At 32.6% G+C, this 22,271-nt stretch overlaps 1 protein-coding gene across 1 annotated transcript in view; it reads left to right on the top strand.

The window, feature by feature from the left end:
• The first annotated feature begins 362 nt into the window (after positions 1-362).
• The window catches only part of hry (bHLH transcriptional repressor hairy), a 44,252-nt gene continuing 22,343 nt past the window's right edge, over positions 363-22,271 (top strand). The window contains exon 1 of the mRNA XM_085944234.1: positions 363-920. Coding sequence (XP_085800360.1) covers positions 846-920 — 75 coding nt within the window. The 5' untranslated portion in view covers positions 363-845. The remainder of the gene's footprint in view (positions 921-22,271) is intronic.

The following is a 22,271-nucleotide window of genomic DNA, read 5'->3' as shown; positions in this document are numbered from 1 at the left end:
CATCGCAATCGGATGGTATAGGAACGCACACGGGACAGACAAACATTATTTTTTATATATATACATTAGCCGAGAGAAATACATCTGAGTTTATAATGTTAAAAATATTTTTTATAAATTTTAATTTTTAATATAAATTTAATAAAATATTTATACCAAATGCGCATCTCATCAGGCCACGCGCTCTAGCGGATGCTTCTCGTCATTAAGCGATAAAAAGAGAGGGAGATATACCGGAAGCAACTCGTTGGAGCGAGACACCATGACCACGAGCGTGCAATATCTCACGAGTAGCCGACACGCGCTCAAAGCAGGGATGCTCGTGCGATTTTGATTTTCTAGCCAGACGCTTGGCACACGTTGAGCGTGTAGGGCGTGTTTTGTCGTGGGGTAGCCGCATATAATCAAAGATTTATTTATACATTGTTTAATAAATTGGATGCGTGAAATTGACGTGAAAACAATAATATTTTTTATACCTAATTTAAAAAAAAATATTGGACTATAATTAAATTGTAAAAGTGGTGTATTATTCAATAAACATAATTAACACTGGAAAGAAAATTTTCCAACTCAGACAATAAATAAAAGTTTTCCGGATTATTGTGAATTTCAGAAATATCAATAAGAATAAAATAAGTTTATCGCTTACAACTATATTAATTGATAACACTTAGTAATACGATTATTTTTAATGTGCTTTAAAAAATAACTGTGTTTTTTAGTGAAAATATTTTATTCCGATTTTCATGAAAAGTGGACACGATACAACGACGTCAGATTTTGACCGAAACTGTTTCGGAGTGTATTTTTTGGACTTGTGAGTTATTTTTTAAACCGTCAATATGGTGACCGGAGTTGGAGCCACAGGTGGACAGGCTCTGGATGCCCAGAGAGCCGCTGCCAATGATGCAAGACGAGTGAGTATTCATTTTACCATCAATATTCTTTGAAAAGATTTACAGAACCGAACCTACACATCCATTAAGATTAAGTATTTGTTTCATATACATATTGTGTTATAAACTTTATAAAATAATATTTGGTGTTATCTTCCGTAGTTTTATGAAAAATAAGCAAGTAAGTTAGTATATGTATATAATATTTTTAAGTACCTACCTATCTTTTACCTAGTTATTTTATTATAGGTATATTGTGTATATTTTGCCAACATAAATTTATGTATCTTGATCTGCAGGAATGATTATTACTATTAGTGTAAACGAAAATATGACTTAAATATGTACCTACCTACATGATTTAATAATACATAATAGGTACATAAATAATTTTCTGATTTACAACTGTTTTAATTAAATGATTCACAAAGTATCTAAATCAATTAAAAAATAAATTGTCAATTTAAATTAAACTATTGTTAAAATGTGCGTTCGTTGAAGAATTATTATTAATTTATGTTTGTTGCATAATATTGTAGTTTCAGAAATTCTCTTGAATGCACCCCTTCAAAAGTGTAAAGTGCTTTAAAAGTAAATAAAACGATTATTCTTGAAAATAGAAATGAACTTAAAATTCTTTATATTTATATCGAATCGGACTTCGGTGTCGTCACACCAGTCTGATAAGGATGACAATTAATAGTAGTAGGCCCCTGTTTATTCATAATTATCAGAATGATATGTAGGTATCTAAGTATTTTTTTATAATTACGTTTTTCATCCTACATAGGTACATTACATCTTAAAGAGTGCCTAGCTAGATACCTAGTAGATAATAAATATTCGAACGCCATTATTATCTATATTATGCCTGGTGACTTCCCGTGGGGGTAGGCAAATCTTGCATTGCATAGGGGCGGCGATCTTTTAAGAGCAGTAATGTTTTTTTGCATAAAACCATAAGTCTCATCTCAGCTTAAAAAATAATCGAAACAAAAAGTCCTGACAGCATAATTATTGTGGTGTGTAATAGGTAAATATTATTGTAATGGCGGATTATTGTACAGATTTTTTTCCCTCAAGGGTGCCTCCAAACTTGTCAGCGCCACAGTCCTCCACGTACATAAAACTACTACATTAGGTTTCGGGAAAAAGCTCTTATTATTAATAAATTATCTGTATGATAATTTAAAGTATAAACTATTTAAAGGTTTATTGGTGTATTTGTCTGTTTAAGATAGCCGAAAATAAATAATAAGTAAGTACCTACATAATTTAATTTAAAGCTAAAAATGAAAGGGGATGACATTCTAATTTTGCCTAGGGACATAATTATTAGTCTCTCGATTCATAAATAATTTTCATCTAAAATCTACTTAATTAAACAATATCGACATAGGTATAATATAGTAAAAGCCGCTTCGTCTGATAATAATTTTATTGCAAGGATGTGATTGGGTTGGGTATAATGAATATGTAAGCTCAGATTAAATTGAATATAAATGCGAGTAGGTACATAGAAATATAATATTATAATAATAATTCTTACCTACGTTCACAATAAAATCGCCAATCATCTCAATAAAAAAAAGTCGATTGCCTACGTCGCGGCATTCATTGCCTTTCCGAGATTACTGAGTTCTTCTTTATGATATTATTTTCTTACCTGCAAGCAATTTACCTGTTGTCATCCTTTCGCCGGAGACAGGTCGCTAAGTGGATACTTCCAAATTGGCGTTTAATGAAATGTTGCTCGAATTCATTAACGTAAGATCCAGATTGAGCGACTTTCATTCTTATAGACTGTGCACATAGTGTAGCTAAATACATAGGTACAGAGAAATAAAATCAATATTATATAATTATGTACCTAGCCCAATCATTCCAAACCAGGGTTCAGCGACATTTCGTAAAGCTTGCAACTTGTAGGTACAAGTTGAAACCTTTTAGTTGGTAATAGTAATAATACAGTATCAGTAGGTAATTAAAGCACAGAATTCTGGTAAAACTCATCCATACCTACTATCCCTCGCGGGTAGATAGGTCATGCGTTAGTTTTGCTTAGGGGCGGTACTTTTGAAAGCAGATATTCGATTGCGGCGCTATAAATCTATTTCAGAATTGCATTTGCATGCCTCCGCATAAGGTTTTGAACCGTGTGAAATACTGAACTTATCATTTTTGTTCATAGAAATGTGTGTTTTCATGCAGGTAGGTACTTGGATCATAAGTTTAGTTTAGTAGGTATTATAGCACACGTTACAAAACCACACAGGGTTTTCATTTATGGGTGGCATCTAAGATAACCACCATATTATAACAGTTGATTTTTTTTTTTTGAACGGGCATTTTGGAGGCTTTGTCAGATAGCTTTTTATTATTTTATCATGATAGGTTTGTATAGAGGTGGTGGAACAGTCTTGTAAGTCTGGTAGGAAGGATGTTTCCTTAATGTAGAGTGTTGGTGGTTGCTAAAATATATTATACAATGTATGTATATACATTATGCTATACATATATTTTGCTATGTATTATACAAAAATAATAATAATTAATTTTATATAAACTAGAAAATAAGTAGATAATACAAACATATATAGATATATATATACATATCATATATATACCCATAGGTTATAATATACATATCATATAAATATACCCATAGGTTATATTATATATTCATTAGATATAGTCAATTAACTGTCATTTACTTTTGTTTGTAAGAAATAAAAAGGCTTTTTATATTTATAACAGTTGATTGATAAGACGAAAATGTAAAAACCAGCCGTCATGGACCAAGATTTTGAAGCCAGCTTCGGTTTATTACATTATGATTGTCAGGTCGTAAAACTCAAGCAACACGCCGAGAGACCCCATATTTTACCAATACCTATTGAATGCGTGTTTCGTTTAAGTGACAAACTTTAATACATAGGTATTATGATACAGAATATGTTTATCTCATCTTTTTTCCTCACTCAATAATATTGTAACTTCAGAAGTTAGCCAATTCCTTTATTTTTGTGTTTCTTTGTTTTTTACTATTGCGTTGTATGAAATTCGAATATCGTTGCCGTATGAGTTCTACAAGATCCTGTAACCGATCCTATTTCTTTTACGTTTTTAAGACTACTTGTTTCATGTTTATATTATCCTACATCCTTTGTGAGTCATCAGATTTGCTTTTCTTTAAAGAGAAACTTACATTATATAATATTATGTTAAATTATGAACATTACAATAAATCAATTTCCATTGAATTCCACTGGGCGATTATTCCCCATTGTTTTGTCAACTAAGCAAAAAATAAGCTACCTGTGATATGACTGATATGAATCACACGCGCCTCTTGATTGCAATATAATATACACAATTTCTTACACGTGGAATTACCTTTTCATAAAAAAATAACTGCGGCACTCAAGCAAGGTAATAAATAATAATATTATAATTAAAATCGAAGGTATCTGAGAAATCACTTGATTTTCCAGGTAAGTAACGTGATTTTATCAAGATTATTAAAAGTAGATATTTACGTTTCTTATCGTTATACTTACCTATATTTCTTTATCAAGGTGTGGAGTAGGTGCACGAAATGATTTGAAAATGATTAACTGATAAAAGTCTGAAATGCGTATGTTATAATATTGTTGTGATGTATGTGTGCAGATGATTGTGTATCGAAGCTAATTTTATTTATTTATTTAGAAAAAGAGTATTATGGCATTACGGCGATTGGCCAATGCGCCATAATACATAATAAATACAAAATTATAAAAATATCCTAATTACAAATAACAACTAATAGGTATAACAAGAAAGTAGAAAAGACAGCATGTGTTTATGTATTAAAGAAACATGATAACCTATATACAATTATAAATTTAACCTATTTAACAGGTCCTCAAACATTATTATAGTTAATAAAAAAAATAATGTATTGTTTAAGTTTAAATAAACTTATTTCGCGCGAATTCAACAAAACAAAACCATTATACCATCAGTTATTAATGGAGTGATTTTAGCATTTATGTAAAAGGAAACGAATATTATATTATTATTCTGCTTCGAAAAAATAACCAAATAATAAGCTGTAGCGATTTTCATTGACGCAGATGGCGCAATTGATTCGTAAAATAAAATAAAAAGGGGCCTCGAAACAGTTCAAACTAATTACATATAAAATTATAACAAAATATTAAAATATGCATACCGAAAGCATAACAAAATACCTGCAAATATCTACAGAGGCCCATAACCAACCACCTAACGAAATACTTAAATACTAAAATTATAATATGATTATGTGTCATCATTGTTATATTAAATAATAATTGTCTTTAGTTAAAGGCTGTAATTAATTGTATGAAAGAGATATCTACATTGATAATTATACTGGATTTTTTATAGTTTACCAATAACTTAAAAATTAAGATGACGATTATCATTAAATGGTTCAAATAAGTTTAGTATTAATTCCATCAAGTATGTACATACCTAATGATAATTCAATACATTATTTTCGTCGTGATTTTGCAGTCAGTGCTCGATATTGAAAACTTTCCGAATCGGAGCGTTGGTTAATAATTTTCCAAAGTATAATGTATACCTATTTATTTTATGCGGAAAAATGTATTGTTTTCTTTCAACTACTGACATGCATATCTATCAGCTTAGGGCAGGTCTAGATTGCCGGCACCGCAGATGAAAATACCCCTCTTCCACACAATCTACAATCACAAGTTTTATTTTCCACCCCTTACGCCGTTCAAAATCAATGTTCAACTTACTAAACTAAGACATCACTAGTGTCATATTTCATTTCATTTACCATGTTTACTTGGTATTTTTGTTTACAAATAGTTTTGAAAAATGTAGTAAAGTAGACCCAAAATTAATTAGTTTCACAGTACATGAACAAGAAAGCCATTTAAAAAAAAAACACGAGCCGGAGCGGTGTTCTATAGATTGTCACGAATCGGCGTGTTGCTCCGGTCCACTTCGAGGGCTGTTTATAGCTGAAAATAAATATTTTACCTACCTACATACAGATAAATACTGTGATACTAGATTTGTGCGAAAGACAACTTTGTTTATTAATTTATCTTTTAGATTGATTCGGACAATTCAGTGTCTACGACCAACGTTACAAATAACATTTTAATTTGAATTTTACATGTGAACTGGAATAATATGAAGTTTTTTGGTATTCCGTAATGGATAATACCTAGTTATCGCTTTAAGTAGGTGTCCAATTAAGAAATGGAAAACTACTAGGTAATAAATACTTAATATCTATGGAAAATTCAGAGAGTTTAATAATGACAGCCAACCACAAACAAGTTGACAATTTTGTTAGACGCCAATAAAATATTGATTTAAAAATATTATCAGCTGCTGGAAAAATACGAGAGTCTAACAATACATATACCTAACAATACTAAATGACAGTTAGTAGTACGGAATTGATGATAATGAATGATTAATGAATACCTACACGAATATGACGTTCATGATTTTAATTGATACACTTGTTTATAGTGTTAAAATGAGAGATAATATATGTGGTAATGAAAAAATGATCTGACTTCACAATTACCAACCAATTCACAACCATACCCGCCCCGCATTGCAAATTATTACAAAACGCCACCCAGCAAAAAAATACATGACAATTTTTGATTCATCATTGTAATGGTTGGTACATAGTTGAATTAATATTCCTAGTGACGTCCCGTGGGGGTAGGCAGATTGAGCGTCGCTTGGGGGCGGCAGTTACTCGAAGGGCGGCAAATCGAGGAAAATCATCTGGAATATAGGTATATAAATAGCTACCTAAACTTAGTAATAACGAAAATATCTTTCGATTGTAAGATTGAACTCACTGGTTTTGTCGGGTTCGCGATATCTAGTTTACTTTCATTGCCCTTCGACGTCCTTGGTGACCAGAAACGACACGTGCAGATTTACGAATAATTAGTCTGATATTTTGTTAGTAATGTAACAATACAACACATTTATTAGATATTGGACTCATGAAAGGATGATAAAAATAATGTATAAAAAAAATGAGGCGGCATTTTGGCGTGGCCTAGGGGCGGAATTTTATCTGGGGACGTCACTGAATATTACTATCCAAATCTTATTTTACAACGTTTTTCTTAGCTCGTATTCTTATTTGTCCGATAAAAATCTTGCAATCGATTTTAACTAACTTCCCGACTAGCTAGACATTTGAAACTTTTAGAATATATCAGAACACGATGCCAATGCATTTTTTAAATCCTTTTTTAAATACATCATTAATTAGAATTGATTTCATTTTCAGTTAATCCTGTTTTGTATGAAGAGTTATTTCGGAAGAAATCCGTAAAAAGTAAAACTATTATTGGTTGCTATGTGGGTCCTAGCAACTAAATTATTAATAATATATAATAATAATATCGACATTTCAGTATTATTATCTTGTAATTATTTATTTATAACTTCCTACATAAATTATCAGCTACACAATTTAATGCCTTCATCCAGTGTATTCTATTCTATAATCTAAGATTCTATTATATTTTTATTAAAAGTAATGTCGTCAAAAATCGTATAAATCAGTTGGTCCATGTAGGTACGTACATATTTATTTGAACTATTATATTAATTGCAATAGACATTTACATAATATTATAGCTTTAACTTTCCCTTTACAATGCTAATGAATTCCGTACGTTCCGGTGAAATTATTTTGCTATTGCTTATACCTACTATGTTTGCTAAATATTTGATGAATCTGGGAGTCATAATATTGCACGCATTGATATAATCCGTCCCCGATAATCATTGCATCTGTCAACCGCCATAAAGCATGTATTATATTATTATTTATCAATGTAGATAAATAATAATTGTTTTGACATTGTCGAAATAAAGATGCCCACTTGTGTAGTAAAGAAATCTAAATAATAAAAAAAAAATACAATTTGTTCTTAAACCTGGCAAGAGTACCACTTGTGAGTGATTTGTGAAAGAAAAATCGTACGTAACTCTGTCGTAGCCGTTTTTCCAAATGCAGCTACTCAGCTGTCTGCGCGGCGCGTGCCACGGCCCCATCCTCCGCTCCCCTCGATCGCTTTGCCGCCCACGAACGGCACCCACGGGCGTCGCGGCGCTCGCCAAGGCGGCAGACGGATGTTCTCAATAGTGATGCAACTACGTTTATTAATCAATCGGTTCGCGAACATGAAATTAATTGAAATATAAATACTATATTATGTAACAATATCAGAATTTAATGTCCTAATCATAGCTATAGTCTAATCTGAATCCATTCTACCTATATCTAATATTTTATTAGCAATATATTTTAGTCTTTATTACACAAAATATAATTTGTCTAATTTAAATAGCGTAAATAAAACAAGAAGTTAGCATCTGATAGAGTGGAATGTCGAAAAAGAATCAATAGCGTAAAGTCATCGCCCCCCACACCTTGAAGCGGGCCCCCAGGCTAGAATCTTCGGCGGGCCCCCCTATCTACCGCTAAGGTTAAAATCAGTGTGACGATATACAGTTGTGTAATACACATAGTGTAATTTAGGGTATTTTATAGCGATTTTTTGTATTTTAATGCACCTACTTAAATTGTGGAGTAGTCGAATATCGATAAACGATAATCAATGTTAGTATACTCGTGAAATAGCGCCGAAGGCGACATTTTTTATTATTAGTGCATTTTTGTGATGTGTGGTCGGTCCGCCACGCCGGGCCCCCAGGCTAGAGCCCTGTCAGCCCCCCCTTTGTGGGGGCCATGCGTAAAGTAACCGATTAAGTATACTATATTTTTATACTATGTACATATAACTTTTCAATATTGTTATTTATTATCTTATAAAGGAACGGTTCTCGGTTTTGGGTATCCTCCAGGGAAGACTACAGAAGAAGAGTGTTGGCGCGCTGGAGCGACCAAATGAAGGAGCTTACAAGCGACAGCCTTCAATTTGCTTTGAGAGAAACAGACGAGCAAGAGTGGTGGAGAGTCTAGGTCGCTCAGAAAATGAATAAATTTTAGGGTGGTCACGATCTTCAGCCATGAAGGAACGACCAAGTATTTAACGCTATGGTCGATCCGCCGCTGACTGAAGGCCGCCCCCAGCCGTTTCTACCCTTTTCGGTCTATAATAGTTCTACGCTACTATATACATTATACAATATTGATATCCATCAAATTTCGTCCGTCCATTGGACTTTAGGGCGTCCCTATGGTTGAGTACCCCCTTCGGTAGCACTGTATAACTTTATTTGTTCAGCGTCATATCAGCACTAATTTTTTGCCAAAACCACATCGTACTTACAACTCCGAAGAGTTGTATAATCAATAATGTATAGGTACACCTTTTTCAAGCGGGAAGTAAATTTTAATTAATCACTAGGTCACGTTGATAATGTTTCTACCATCGCTGACAGTAATGAGACCCACTGACCATGACTATTGAGTTTAGTGAAACCTACCGATTACACCCCTGTTTAATATTTCTTACGAGTTTTCCAGAATTTGTACCCGTAATCATTTTGAGGCATTTTAAATATTCCACCGCTCACGGTCGGGTCTAGCGTTTGATACGTACGAACCAGTTGAAGTGAGAAAGTTCCATCACTAGCCCACCGTTCCACTCGTATCCGGAAATTTGTACGTAAACAGTTCAACGTAGAACACTTATTCGTGTGCCGCAGTACGTGAAATATGAGTTCGTGCAACATTTAATCAAATGACGAGTTCTTCGTTGAACATTTCACCGTGGAATACATTTCACCGTGGAATGCGTATTCTACAACATGTGGCGCTGGTTTGCAGTTCCAATTAGATTCAATACGAATTTTATGAGATGTCTTTATTGGTTTTAAATAATTTAATGTTGAAACTACATACATATAATTACAATATGAAACTATTTCTAATTTAGTTACCTACTTATTTTCTTCCGTCTTTTCCATATACTCCGATGGTTTAAGTGTTATAATTTTACATGATTATTATACGTTACCAAAATAGCATTATTTTCTTCAAAATTGTAAGTAAATAATATTATATTTCTTTACCTTCGTAAAAGAAGTGGTTATGTCGATATGTCATTTTTTCCAGTACAAACGATTCTTTAATGCCTTTCAAAGTCATTAATTGATAATATAAATAATAATATGCACGATAGATTTTTATGTTGTTTTTAATACAAGTAAATAATTTGGAAAAGACCAAAAAATAAAGAAATTTTTGAACATTTTTAGGAACTTTTCAACACTTAACTTAGTATTGGCAAATTTTGATATTGGCACTTATTTTACCAAGATCCAGATTTATAATTCCTTGTGTAATATAGATATTATCGTGTAAGTATTAATAATTGATGATTTTTATAAGTACTTAATATTATGAAGTGCACTTAATGGTAACTATAAAAACAGCTATTTATTGGTTGGAATTAGGAAAACATTTTATTAGGTAGTTAATTAAAATAAAACACAAAAATAAGTAGTTAGTGTTTATTCCACAATTCACACATGGATATTATAGGTTAACCTATAATCCTGAGATATTGGTATCATTTCAGTACCGTTTATTATATATTGTACTTATAAGTAATAAGTAAAACTAATAATACACCCATGGTGGCTGAGTTGGTAAAGTGGTCGTCTATCAAGAAGTGGGATCGATCAATCCAGCGTAAAGACCCAATGTGTCGTGCAATGGCGCAACCAGGGGGGGGGGACAAGGGGCCCTGGCACCCCCCAAAAATGAAAATTATCAGAATGATTTTAAACATTTAAATTGAAAGCCAATAAACTATACCTTTGGGCTTAGACAAATAAAGACACAAAAAATGATTTGTAATAATTCTCCAGCACCCTTTTTAGAAAAATTTCGTAGATTTTAATTTTTAACACAAAAATTTCGAAACACTAATGTCAGGTTTTTTTAGAAACACAATCCCTAATGAAAATGTCAAAAATTCTCGATGTCCACCCGAATTCCGGAGTAGTGTCGGTCATGGCTGGGGAGGGCTGACAGAGCTCTAGCCTGGGGGCCCGGGCTGTGGGGGGCCCGGCGTGTCGGGTTGACCAGATAAGTGAGATAAACACACATCATAAATTAGCTTTAATAGTAAAAAAAGTATACTTCATGGTCATGAACATTTTCAATTACTTATATAATTGTGCAATATAGTTTTTGATTATAATGTGTCGATACTCGACAGCTCCATTATTAAAGTAGATGTATTAAAAATCGCCAATAATTCACTGTATAAATACCCTTAATTTGAACTAAAACACAATTTGAAGAACGTTAATGTAGTGTTTCACACTGCCTTTAATCTAATATCATAGCCTGAGGGCCCGTTTCAGGATGTGGGGACCATGGTGTAGGTACACCGAGCGCAATAGACAAAAGACCGATAAACGAGAAATTAGGCTGTGAAGAAGAAATAGATCCTATGGGACCAATTTACATTTTCCTCCTTGCCCCCCCCCAATATTAAATCCTGGGTGCGCCACTGGTGTCGTGTCAAGTGATTATTTCTAGTGTGTCAATCAATATATAGAATGTTACATTCTCAAATCTAGGGTCTTATTGGTTGAAAAAAAATGGTTTATTATAATTTTTATAATACCTATGTATTTATTTAATAATACATTCAGTTTACTGTGGGAAACATGTCCTAAATATAATTAAAAAACCAATAACGAAATGTAGTAAGTGTTTTGAAATGATGCATTACCTAATTACAAATCCGTTTTATTTTGGTGGAATCTAGTAAGTGACACTGACTAAAGTCTAAACTAAACAATACATTCATTCAAGACAAATGTGTCCAGATGGTAGATTTTTTTTGTATTATGGTCAATTTATTGGGTTGGCCCTTTCTCGAGAGTTCCCTTGTTCATTATTGTGTGCACAAAAAAGACCGTTTTAGAAATTAATATTATTAAAAAAAAAACATTATTACGTACGATATGGTTGTAATTATAATATACTTATCTACCTATTTTCTGCTGTGTCCCTTGTATTATAATGGTTTTATTACGTACTTTTAAGTAAGTATTATATTTTTACATGAATATTTAAAATTTCATTATATATTGTAAATAAATAATATTATATTATGTTACTATGTTTATTGGTATTATGTATTGATAATGGGAGCTATTTATAAGTAATAACCATATACATAGTATATTTGTCTATGGTAATACCTACGTAATGCACATTAATGGTATTAACTATCAAGTTTAGTATTGATGAGAAAATATTAAGTATATCATTAATTTAAATACCTATAACACAACAATACTATTTAGGTAAGTACCTAATGTTTATTTCGCAATTTAGACAGGTATATAAATATATATGTACAGATAAGTTAACTGAAATTATCTACAAATATACCTAATGCTAATTTAAATCTATTTCCGTTTTATCTATGAACGTACATTTTATATTATTTTTATAATAACTTAACTTGTGTACTCCATCATAATGCAGGAAATTAAGAAGGCATCAGAAGTGTAGATAGATAAAGATTGTCATGGCTACGGAACCAACGTGTGTTTCAAAACATACATTCTTGAAATTGACTACAATGTTCTTATAGCTATTTACCACGTGATAAAGAATATGTTATTTACATTACGTAAGTATCATAATATGTTTTAATTTGTTAACTGTCAATTCATGGTGGAACTGCATTTTTGTTATATTATTTCTGTCGCTTTGGAATTTGTTTGATGAATATTGTTTTAAAAAAATGTACTCAGTTGAAAATGTCCCTCTGAGGCGGACGAAACAGGTCATAATTAAAAGTGGAATAACTACTACAAAAAATGCGTTTTATTAAATTAAAACAACAATATCATAATATGCATTAAAGTTTCTAACATAAATGAAACGCGCATTCAATATTGGCAATATTCGAAGACACTAAACGGGCTTAGTATTTCTTGATCTTTATAATATATAAAGTAAGTACTTAAGTATCTTAATATATATATATGTATTATACAAAAAATATAAAAATAATAATACTTAATTAATATTATATAAACTAGATAATAAGTAGATAATACAATCATAGATATAATCATAGGTTATACATTAGATATAGTCAATTCACTGTCATTTACTTTTTTTGTTTGTAAGAAATAAAAAGGTTTTTATATTTATACATATATGTATAAAGTACGCGTACCTATCAACATATCCTAAATATTATTAAAAAATCTTGAAATAAATCAATTACAAATCCGTTGTATTTTGCAGTTTATTGTGTAGGTAGGTCCTTTAACTTTCACGTGCTTCTAGTGCACAAAAAACATTTGGCCACTGTAACATACCTAATATCCGGAGTTCTGATCAAATCTAAAAATTAATAAGTAATAATAAAAAGTCAACATTATTACGTACCTACCTTACTATAACAAAAATAACCTATAATGAAACGGAGTGTATTATACGAGTGTAGAATAGGTAATTAATATTTTTTATGCAATCCGGAACATAAATTGGCTCCATAGAATGGAGATTATATTAACAGACTTTTTACGAATAACGGTTGTTACTTGTTAGCCAATCTTGGTCTCTCGTTGGATTAACACACATTTAAAAAACAACATGTATTTTTTATTAAGTCACAGGATTGAACCCACTTTCTATATGGAACCGCTCTGCCAAGTCGGATACCATGGCTGTATTATCAGGATATGCAAAAGTTAAAGTACCTACGTAGTAGTACCTATGTTTAAAGTTGCAAAGATCAATCATATCCAAAATGAATTCAATAAATGCAGTCATCTATATAAGTAGGTATATTTATTTTTAAATTAAAGTATGCAGCTATTAACACGTTCGTATTTTCAATAATATCCATTTACAAAAAGTTTCAAATCAACATTGTCCATAATATTATTTTAAATAATAATAAGAACACACATTTTCTATAATACTATAATAAATTTTCAACATAACTACCATTAAAATAAAACGCAATAAGCCACAATAGACACATTTAAAAAACAACGTGTATTTTTGTATATCCGCGGGATCGAACTAACCCACTCTTCATAAACGACCGCTCCCCCAACTCGGGCACATCTATTTAAAAGTAAAGTAGGTACTACGTACTTATCTATAAAAATCAATAATATCCTAAATGAATTAAACAACAGCATTTACATATACCTATGTACCTATATACATTTATTTTTTAAATTAAAAAAGGTAGGTATTGCCATCTTTTTATTTTCAATAATGCATACTTACAAAAGGTTTCAAATCAACTAGTTCATTGTCCACACCAAAACAACAAAATATTGCTATTTCTGTAAGTTGCAATATTAATGTCTAAATAAAACACTTAAAAATACGTAATAAAACCATCGTAATACAAGAAACACACATTAGAAAATAGGTAGGTAAGTAGATTATAAATACAATCACATCGTATAGGTATATTATTTATGTAGTTTCAACATTAAATTATTTAAAACCAATACTTAAAGACATCTCATAAAATTCGTATTGAATCTAATTGGAAGAGCAAACTAGCGCCACATGTTGTAGAATACGTATTCCACGGTGAAATGTATTCCACGGTGAAATGTTCAACGAAGAACTCGTCATTTGATTAAATGTTGCACGAACTCATGTTTCACGTACTGCGGCACACGAATAAGTGTTCCACGAAGAACTGCATACGTACAAATTTCATGTAACCCGTTCCACTGGCGCTTGCCCAAAGGAACTGTGCCAAGTGGTCAAAGCGACCGCACAAGATATCCGCTATTATTATTGTGACGATTCGACGCCCTCGGAATTTCGAGTCACACGACTAACTTGTAATAAAATAATTTGGCCTGTCACACTATTACTCTATCACAATGTTTACTACATACTACGACTACACTATAAATTCAAATAATGTTAAATTTACTATAAAATGTTAAATCTATGCAAACTACTGTACTCGAGGTAAGTACTTTCATTATATTTGTGTTTTGGAATTTATTAAGTTCAATCAGTAACTATTTAGAAGACAGACCACGTAATTACGTGACTTAGGTATGGCTACGCGCCGTTGCCATGTTTGTAGTGCAAGAATTTTTGGCTAGGTATCTTAAAGACTGTACACACACAAGTTGGCAACACGAATCGCTTATTATTTTGCACTATGTTGGTACATTGTTTAAATATTCATTATGTATATACATATTATTTATTTTATACTATCGCGACTATCGCATTATAATACCATAATGATAGCAACATGAAAAGAAACGAAAGATTAAAATACATTAACATAAATGTACCTACATCGCCTTTTTATAATGGCACCCTGGACGCATTTCAAGTCCCGTTGTCGCTCGTAAACCGATTCGCCACACATTTTGAATTTAAGGCTATACCTCAGTTGAGGCACGGTGTAAAAGATCGTGGCTAGACAATGCGCGGATTGCGGGTCGCGGGTGCAAATGGCGCATGCCAAAAGAAATATAGTTTGTCATATAAATCCAACACGCGTCCATTTAATGTTCTGTTTATTGTTCTATTAGTAACAATAATAATATATTCATTGACATGTTTTCTTTTTCAAGTAAATGGGTAACGTTTTTAGTCATCTATACACGATTTAAGAATTAATACCTCCGTCGCTATCACGAAACAAATTGACGTATTCCCAGCTCGACGTCCTCTCTCCGAATGCCAGCGAGTCCAAAATTTCGTCGCGCCTATAGTTGAAAATTATTTGCTGTTTCACTGATGTATCGTCTTAAGTTAGTGTATCCCCCATATATACAAATACATATAACATTCAGTTCAGTACCGACCTCCTTTCTTAACTTAACTATCACTGACACTGTGTAAATAAGATATTAATCATACATAACAATTCGTCCGAGACCATAAGGGGGTGTTTGTTATACTACCTAATTAAAAAGTATATGTAAATATATATAGATATATAATACTCCTAAGGTTGCAGACACACAGTATACTGTGAGAAATAGAGCTCCCTCATTGGTTAGAAAAGCCTTGATGACAGAACTCACATTATTCATTGAAAAATGTGAGTTATGAATGACATCAACAGTCAAATTTGTCAATGATTTTCACATGGCTTAAACTTTAAAGTGATTTGATAGGCAACTATTTTTCTTTATATAGATTAATGTCTTTATAATCACTTGGTATATTTAAATAAAAAATGTGAGTTATAGACTCTAGGCGACTCATATTATAGATTACTTACTTTATACCTATTTGACGTGGCAAAGCCAACTTAAGAGTCTATTCAATTTTTAAAAAATCCATCGTAGATAATATTAGATATTGTATCTCGCTTGTAGGTATTTTACATCCTTATCAACTAACTAATATGTCAATATTGGTGAAATAACCGATAACACTAGTAAACAGGTAAATGCTTCATCGAAAACAAATCATTAGGTTTATTAGGTGTAGCCACACCACGTAATATGCATAATATATTAAATAAACTATAACATGTATAAATTCAGAATTTCTAGACATTTTCTTGTATTGATACTCTTTGACTTTTCCGATTTTTTTCGGTAAAAATTCCCTCCCGGACAAGTATCATTAAATTTTATCCCGATAATTGCAAGCGATTCTTTTTGTCCGGCACTCCGATACGACACGGTACACAGCTACATTTTAAGTACCTACCTACCAAATATCGATTAGTGGCGCGCGGCCGTAGATTCTGTGGATGCGGAGCATGCCCAGAAATACACGATCGCATAGTACAATGATACTCAACCTTTTTTTTCTTCGGGGCAAATACACATATTTGTAAAGTAACGCGGGCCACAACACTACTGGTGTGAAAAATTATGCGTGTTTATTTTAATTAATCGTGTGCAATAGCAACACTCTTATACCAGATCTGATGTGGACCATAATGACAATCCTCTTCGGGTGTCACTATCTGTGCGTCAAAGTCGAAACGAATCTCAAGATATACGAAATTCCTGTTAATAAATGTGTTTCGGGCCGCAGGTTGAGTAACGTTGGCATAGTAGGTAGGTATGCAAAATTCATACACCAATGTATTACTTACTTAATTAATATTATTTTTTACTGTGTAATCGGATGATATATGTAGGTATTTTTATTTAACTATATTTTTTCTAACGGAATCTTATGCATAAATAAGTGTTATAAAATTATGTACCTAAGTAGGTACCTATATTTTATTATATAATACGATCATTTAAATGATGTAACTGAATATACCTAGTTTTATTCAACAAATGTGACCCACGAAGTTCAAGAGTGCTAATAATATGTTGTAAATTGTGGAATTATAATATGGATTATTCCAATAGCATGGCTCCGAAAAAGTCAAAGAAAAGTTGAAACAATTATTTTACTGTCATCTAAATATATAACAAAAATTATGATATATTTTACCTCTTAAATAATACAGCACCCTTGTGGATGTATTTATGTAGCACAGAGGCATAATTATGTATGAAAGAATATTATAATAATAAATAATAATATAAAGTTTATATTGTAATTGAATAAAATAAAAAATGTTTTTTTCTGACTATCGCCGCCCTCTGAATCATGTCGCCCGGGTGTTTCGTACCCCTAATAGCATGGCGTCTTTCCTGGCGTTATGCGTATTAAAAATCGTCCCTATCTATCTTTCACGTACATTTATTATTACTTAATGTGTGTCCTCCCCCGATACCGTCCTTTACACTGCATGCAGCGCTGTTAGTACCTATGACAACATCGCTAATTAAAATTCGCGGACTTGAGTCACGCCCGCCGCCAGCCCAGACGGTGGATCATCATCATTGAGATCACAATCGCAGCGAGATTATGAAAGAAAGGTCTCGGTTTTGACCGTCTGTCTTTTGGGCGGACGCCAGGCGACACTTCCGCCCACCAAAAACACCGGACACTCGACCGCAAAAATAGTCGACTTTATAATGTTATAAATAAATGAAAAGGCCGCCCAAATGGTGTTTTTTTTCGCAATGCGGTCACAAGACCACACTGATTTACAGCGACATGGCTTTCTTTACATTGAGCCTATCCTAGAATCGCGTTTCAGCATTTCAGCTATTTACATTTCTGCATACAAACGATATGGTTGCGATTACATAATACAGACTGATCAGGGTTTAATAGTTAATAGTATTTTGTAGAAATTATTTTTCTATAATTGATAGTATAATCATAAAAGGTTTAGGACTTTGACCGCCAAACGAGCTGATGTATATTGAAAAAAAATGTTGCACGTTGAAGCCACGACCCACGATTTCAAACGGTTGTCAGGGTTGGAATTTCTATAAAACTATAAAGTTTTTGATAGGCGCAAGTACACGGATGAAGTATGGGTTTGTGTCAATATGTAGGTAGGTATGTATTCATGGCAAGCTTTGCAGCTTTTTTTGATCTTTTCGCGTAATATAGAATTCCGATATCTCCCCTGTTGTCAGATTTTGATTATCAGTTTGGGATGTGCTAATTCAGCTAATTAGGGTAGCTCTTGATTTCGAAGTGCACTTTTATTGTATCCTACTGAGAAATGATATTTGAAAATTGACTCATAGTTTTAGTGATGGTCGAGTGGCTTATAATTAGGGAGCGGATTTATATGCAACAAAAAACATGATTATATGCATGCACGTATATGCACTAAAAATCAATAAAATATGCACTAAAACCGAAGAAATATGCAGTTAAAATTGTAATTTTTGTGGGAAAAATTGTGAATACCCACTTAACCCAATATTACTGACAAAAAAACGAATAACTAGTTAAAAAAAAATTCAACATAATACGATAGCAGAACAAAAAAACACAACAATAAACAAAGTTAATCTATTAAAATTTTCAAAATAGTTTTACAAGTACAAATAATTGAATAATATATGCAATGTAAACCAAACATAACTTAAAAAACAAAAAGGACACAACTATTCCTGTTCCTGTAACTGTTTTTTGGCCGAAAAAAAATTACAATATTTTTTTCAATATGCTCTAACATTAAATTTTTCAGCATAGGTAGGTGTCTGTCAGTATTTTGTTTATATGCGGAAATCGACCTCTCAACGTCCACAAACGTGATTGGGAAAACTTTTCTGATAAATCCACAGCTCGGAGATGGCATTAAAATGCAAGTGCATCTAAACTATCAATCTTTCAAACTTAGTTATATTTGGATAAAATAATTAAAAAAAAAACTAAAATTATAAATTCAAAAGCTCTAAAATATGAATTTATTTATGAAATATGCACTAATGTCTCAAATATGCTCTAACGTCTCAAATATGCATTTATATGCACAATCAAATTTTATTTTTAGATTCTGTGTCTTTTAAAGCAGATTTCTGTGCAACTCTCATAGCTGTGCATACACCCTAACAAAACATGCACTAGCATATAAATCCGGGCCCTACTTATAATATCGTGGGTCCTGGGTTCGAATCGGGGGTCACATATATTTTCAATATGTGTTTTGACCTAATAGATTAAGTAATTGGCTAACATTAATTTCTCGTAAAAAACAACAATCTATTAATACAGCCTTCAATAGGGAGGCCTAAATGATCTTCTTAGGATCGAACATGGTGATGTAATGTGTATATTTCGACCATGTCCGATCCTAATAAGATCATATGGGCCTCCGCAGAGTGGAGGTTTGTATTAATACATTTTGTTTTTACGAGAAATGGATGTCAGCCACTTGCTCAACCTATTAGGCCCATGCCCTGACTCGAACACAAATTGAAAAATAATATAACGTGTATTTGCCAGACCCGGGATTCGAGCATGGGACCCATGACACTATAAATATGCCGGCGCTTAAACCATCGTGGGTGTAATGCCGGGTCCACACTGGCAACATGTCGCGCGACAACCTCGTTAAATTTTACGATAATTATCATAATTGCTTAATACTTTGGACGCTGAAGACGCACCTGGCGCGTAATGACCAGGCGGCCGATCGATGTAATTAACGTGCATTTTAAAGGTGGTAATTAAAAAATCATTATCTAGTCAGCAGCGAATGATAATTATGATAATTATCATACTTATCGTAAAATTTAACGAGGTTGTCGCGCGACATATTGCCAGTGTGGACCCGGCATTAGGGTTTTCAGCGCTCGTGGAAATGAAACAAAACAACGAGATCGGTTACTGATGACGAGTTACGTCTTTGATTATCTAATTTAGAGCCGCGTTTTGAATAGTTGTTTATTTGTATATTGTAAACTAAAATATAGGTAGGTATCTAAACCACAGCAAGCCTACCGGTGCTTTAGTTTGGTACTTCTCCAGACAGTTTTCGTTAATATTATGTTACACGCGTTTTTAGAGTCACGTGGATAAAGAAAAATATGTCACTCTTATTTTTAACTTGAAAATGAAATAATAATCGAGAATCAGTAAACTGGGCGTAAAAATGCGAGGGAAGCAATTGGTTAGTTCAATTCCTAAGTGTCGCTTCGATTTTTTTGTCTTTCGTTAAAAGTCATTGATTTAAATAAAATTTTTGATATGAAGGTACGTAGGTAGGTATTCGTCGAAATAATAAAACACATGTTTCAATAAAAGTAATGTATTAGGATGTTTAAAAACGGCAAGCCATCACTAACTTATTTAGCACTACACCACTGAAGTCCACTATTCGCAATGTCAAAAGTGCAATGAAAAACACGAATGCCGATTGTGGCGTTTTTGTATCTCGGAAGTAATTAAATTTTACTGTACACGCGCCAGGCTCGACCTCGTGTTAATTATGCACGCTAACTCAATGCATTATTATTTTTATTAACATTGCTGCCGACTACCTTGTTACTGCGTTTCGGTTGCATTTGTGTGTAAGCACGTGTCGTTTATAATGTTGGTACTTACGTATGCAAATTCAAATACATAACGGAATGTGATTCTGAAATGGAAAATATCTTAAATCGGCATCAAATTATTCAAATCATCAGTCGATGCACAGGGCACATATACAAAAAAATAGTACATATTATTATAGTGGTGGTTGGGGTTCCCATTAAAAATAAAATATCAGTAAACAATGATACATTGATAATATTAAGGCAATAATACTTCAGCTGGGGCACGGTCTAAATCAAAAACGATCGTGACTACGCGACGCAAAGATTGTGCAAATGACGCGTGCAGAACAAAACATAATATGTCAAAAAAAGTCAACATGCGTCCATTTAATGTTATGTTTATTGTTCTATTACTACTAATAATAATATATTCATTGACATGTTTTCTTTTTCAAGTAAATGGATAACGTATTTTAGTCATCTTTACACGATTTGAGAATTAATTCCCCCGTCGCCATCACAAAACAAATTGACGTGTTCACAGCTCGATTTTCGCTCTCCGATTGCAAGCCAGTCCGAAATTTCGTCGCACTCATAGTTGAAAATTATTTGCCGTTTCACTGAAGTACTGTCTTATAGATTTATGGTCTACATTCGTGCATTTTTTGTTCGCTGGAGGGAAGGGAGGTATGGCTTAAACCAGTTTCAGGATGGGCGTTTTTCGTGATGAAAATGCTAGCGCACGTAGTTCTATCAATATTGGATTTCTGTCCAACATCACATCACGTCAGTTTTGCCACTTGCCAACCGGATGATTCCGCGAAAATTTGTATAAGTACTATCGAATTAAACTAACATAATATGATTTATTTACATAAAAATATGGATACAAAACGAAAAATGTTCTGTGTATCTAGTACTTTAGAAATACTATATTGTTTATATCTTTGTATTATTATCACCATATAAGATAATTATATAAGCGAAGAACTAGGGACTGAAAAGAGTGAATTGAGCTAAGTGCGACCTTCATCCAGATATAAAAAAGATAGCAACACTGCTTCCCGTGAACAGTTTAAAACTATTTGACGTAGATACCTACAAGATGTGTAGACAGTTGAAGGTGTGCGTTTCATTTAATTAATTGTATTTAAAACTACTAAATGATGAAGCAGAATGATTATAACTTCAAGGGAATGCGAAGATGAAAGCGAAAAAGTGTAGACATAGCTTAATATGTATTATATATATAATAATATTATATATATATAAATGGGGTGGGATTATAAACCAACACTTATATAATATTAAGTGTCGCAGACGATAGGGCAAAGATCGTTTTGATGGTATCCGACCTCCGATTTGTGATAAACTCTGAATTGAATATACGAAATGCCACAACCTTGTATCACAATATTATTTAGTCGACACTGATGCAATATGCAAGGAAAATTTCTCATCTATAACGATGACCTATTTATAAACTATATTATTTTTATT

Source organism: Rhyacophila brunnea, unplaced genomic scaffold (assembly GCF_057557595.1).
Source record: "Rhyacophila brunnea isolate RB1 unplaced genomic scaffold, BYU_Rbru_1.0 scaffold_17, whole genome shotgun sequence".
In the NCBI taxonomy this organism is placed as follows: Eukaryota; Metazoa; Arthropoda; class Insecta; order Trichoptera; family Rhyacophilidae; genus Rhyacophila; species Rhyacophila brunnea.
Note: the sequence above shows the minus strand (reverse complement) of the source record. Positions and strands in the feature narration are given on the sequence as shown.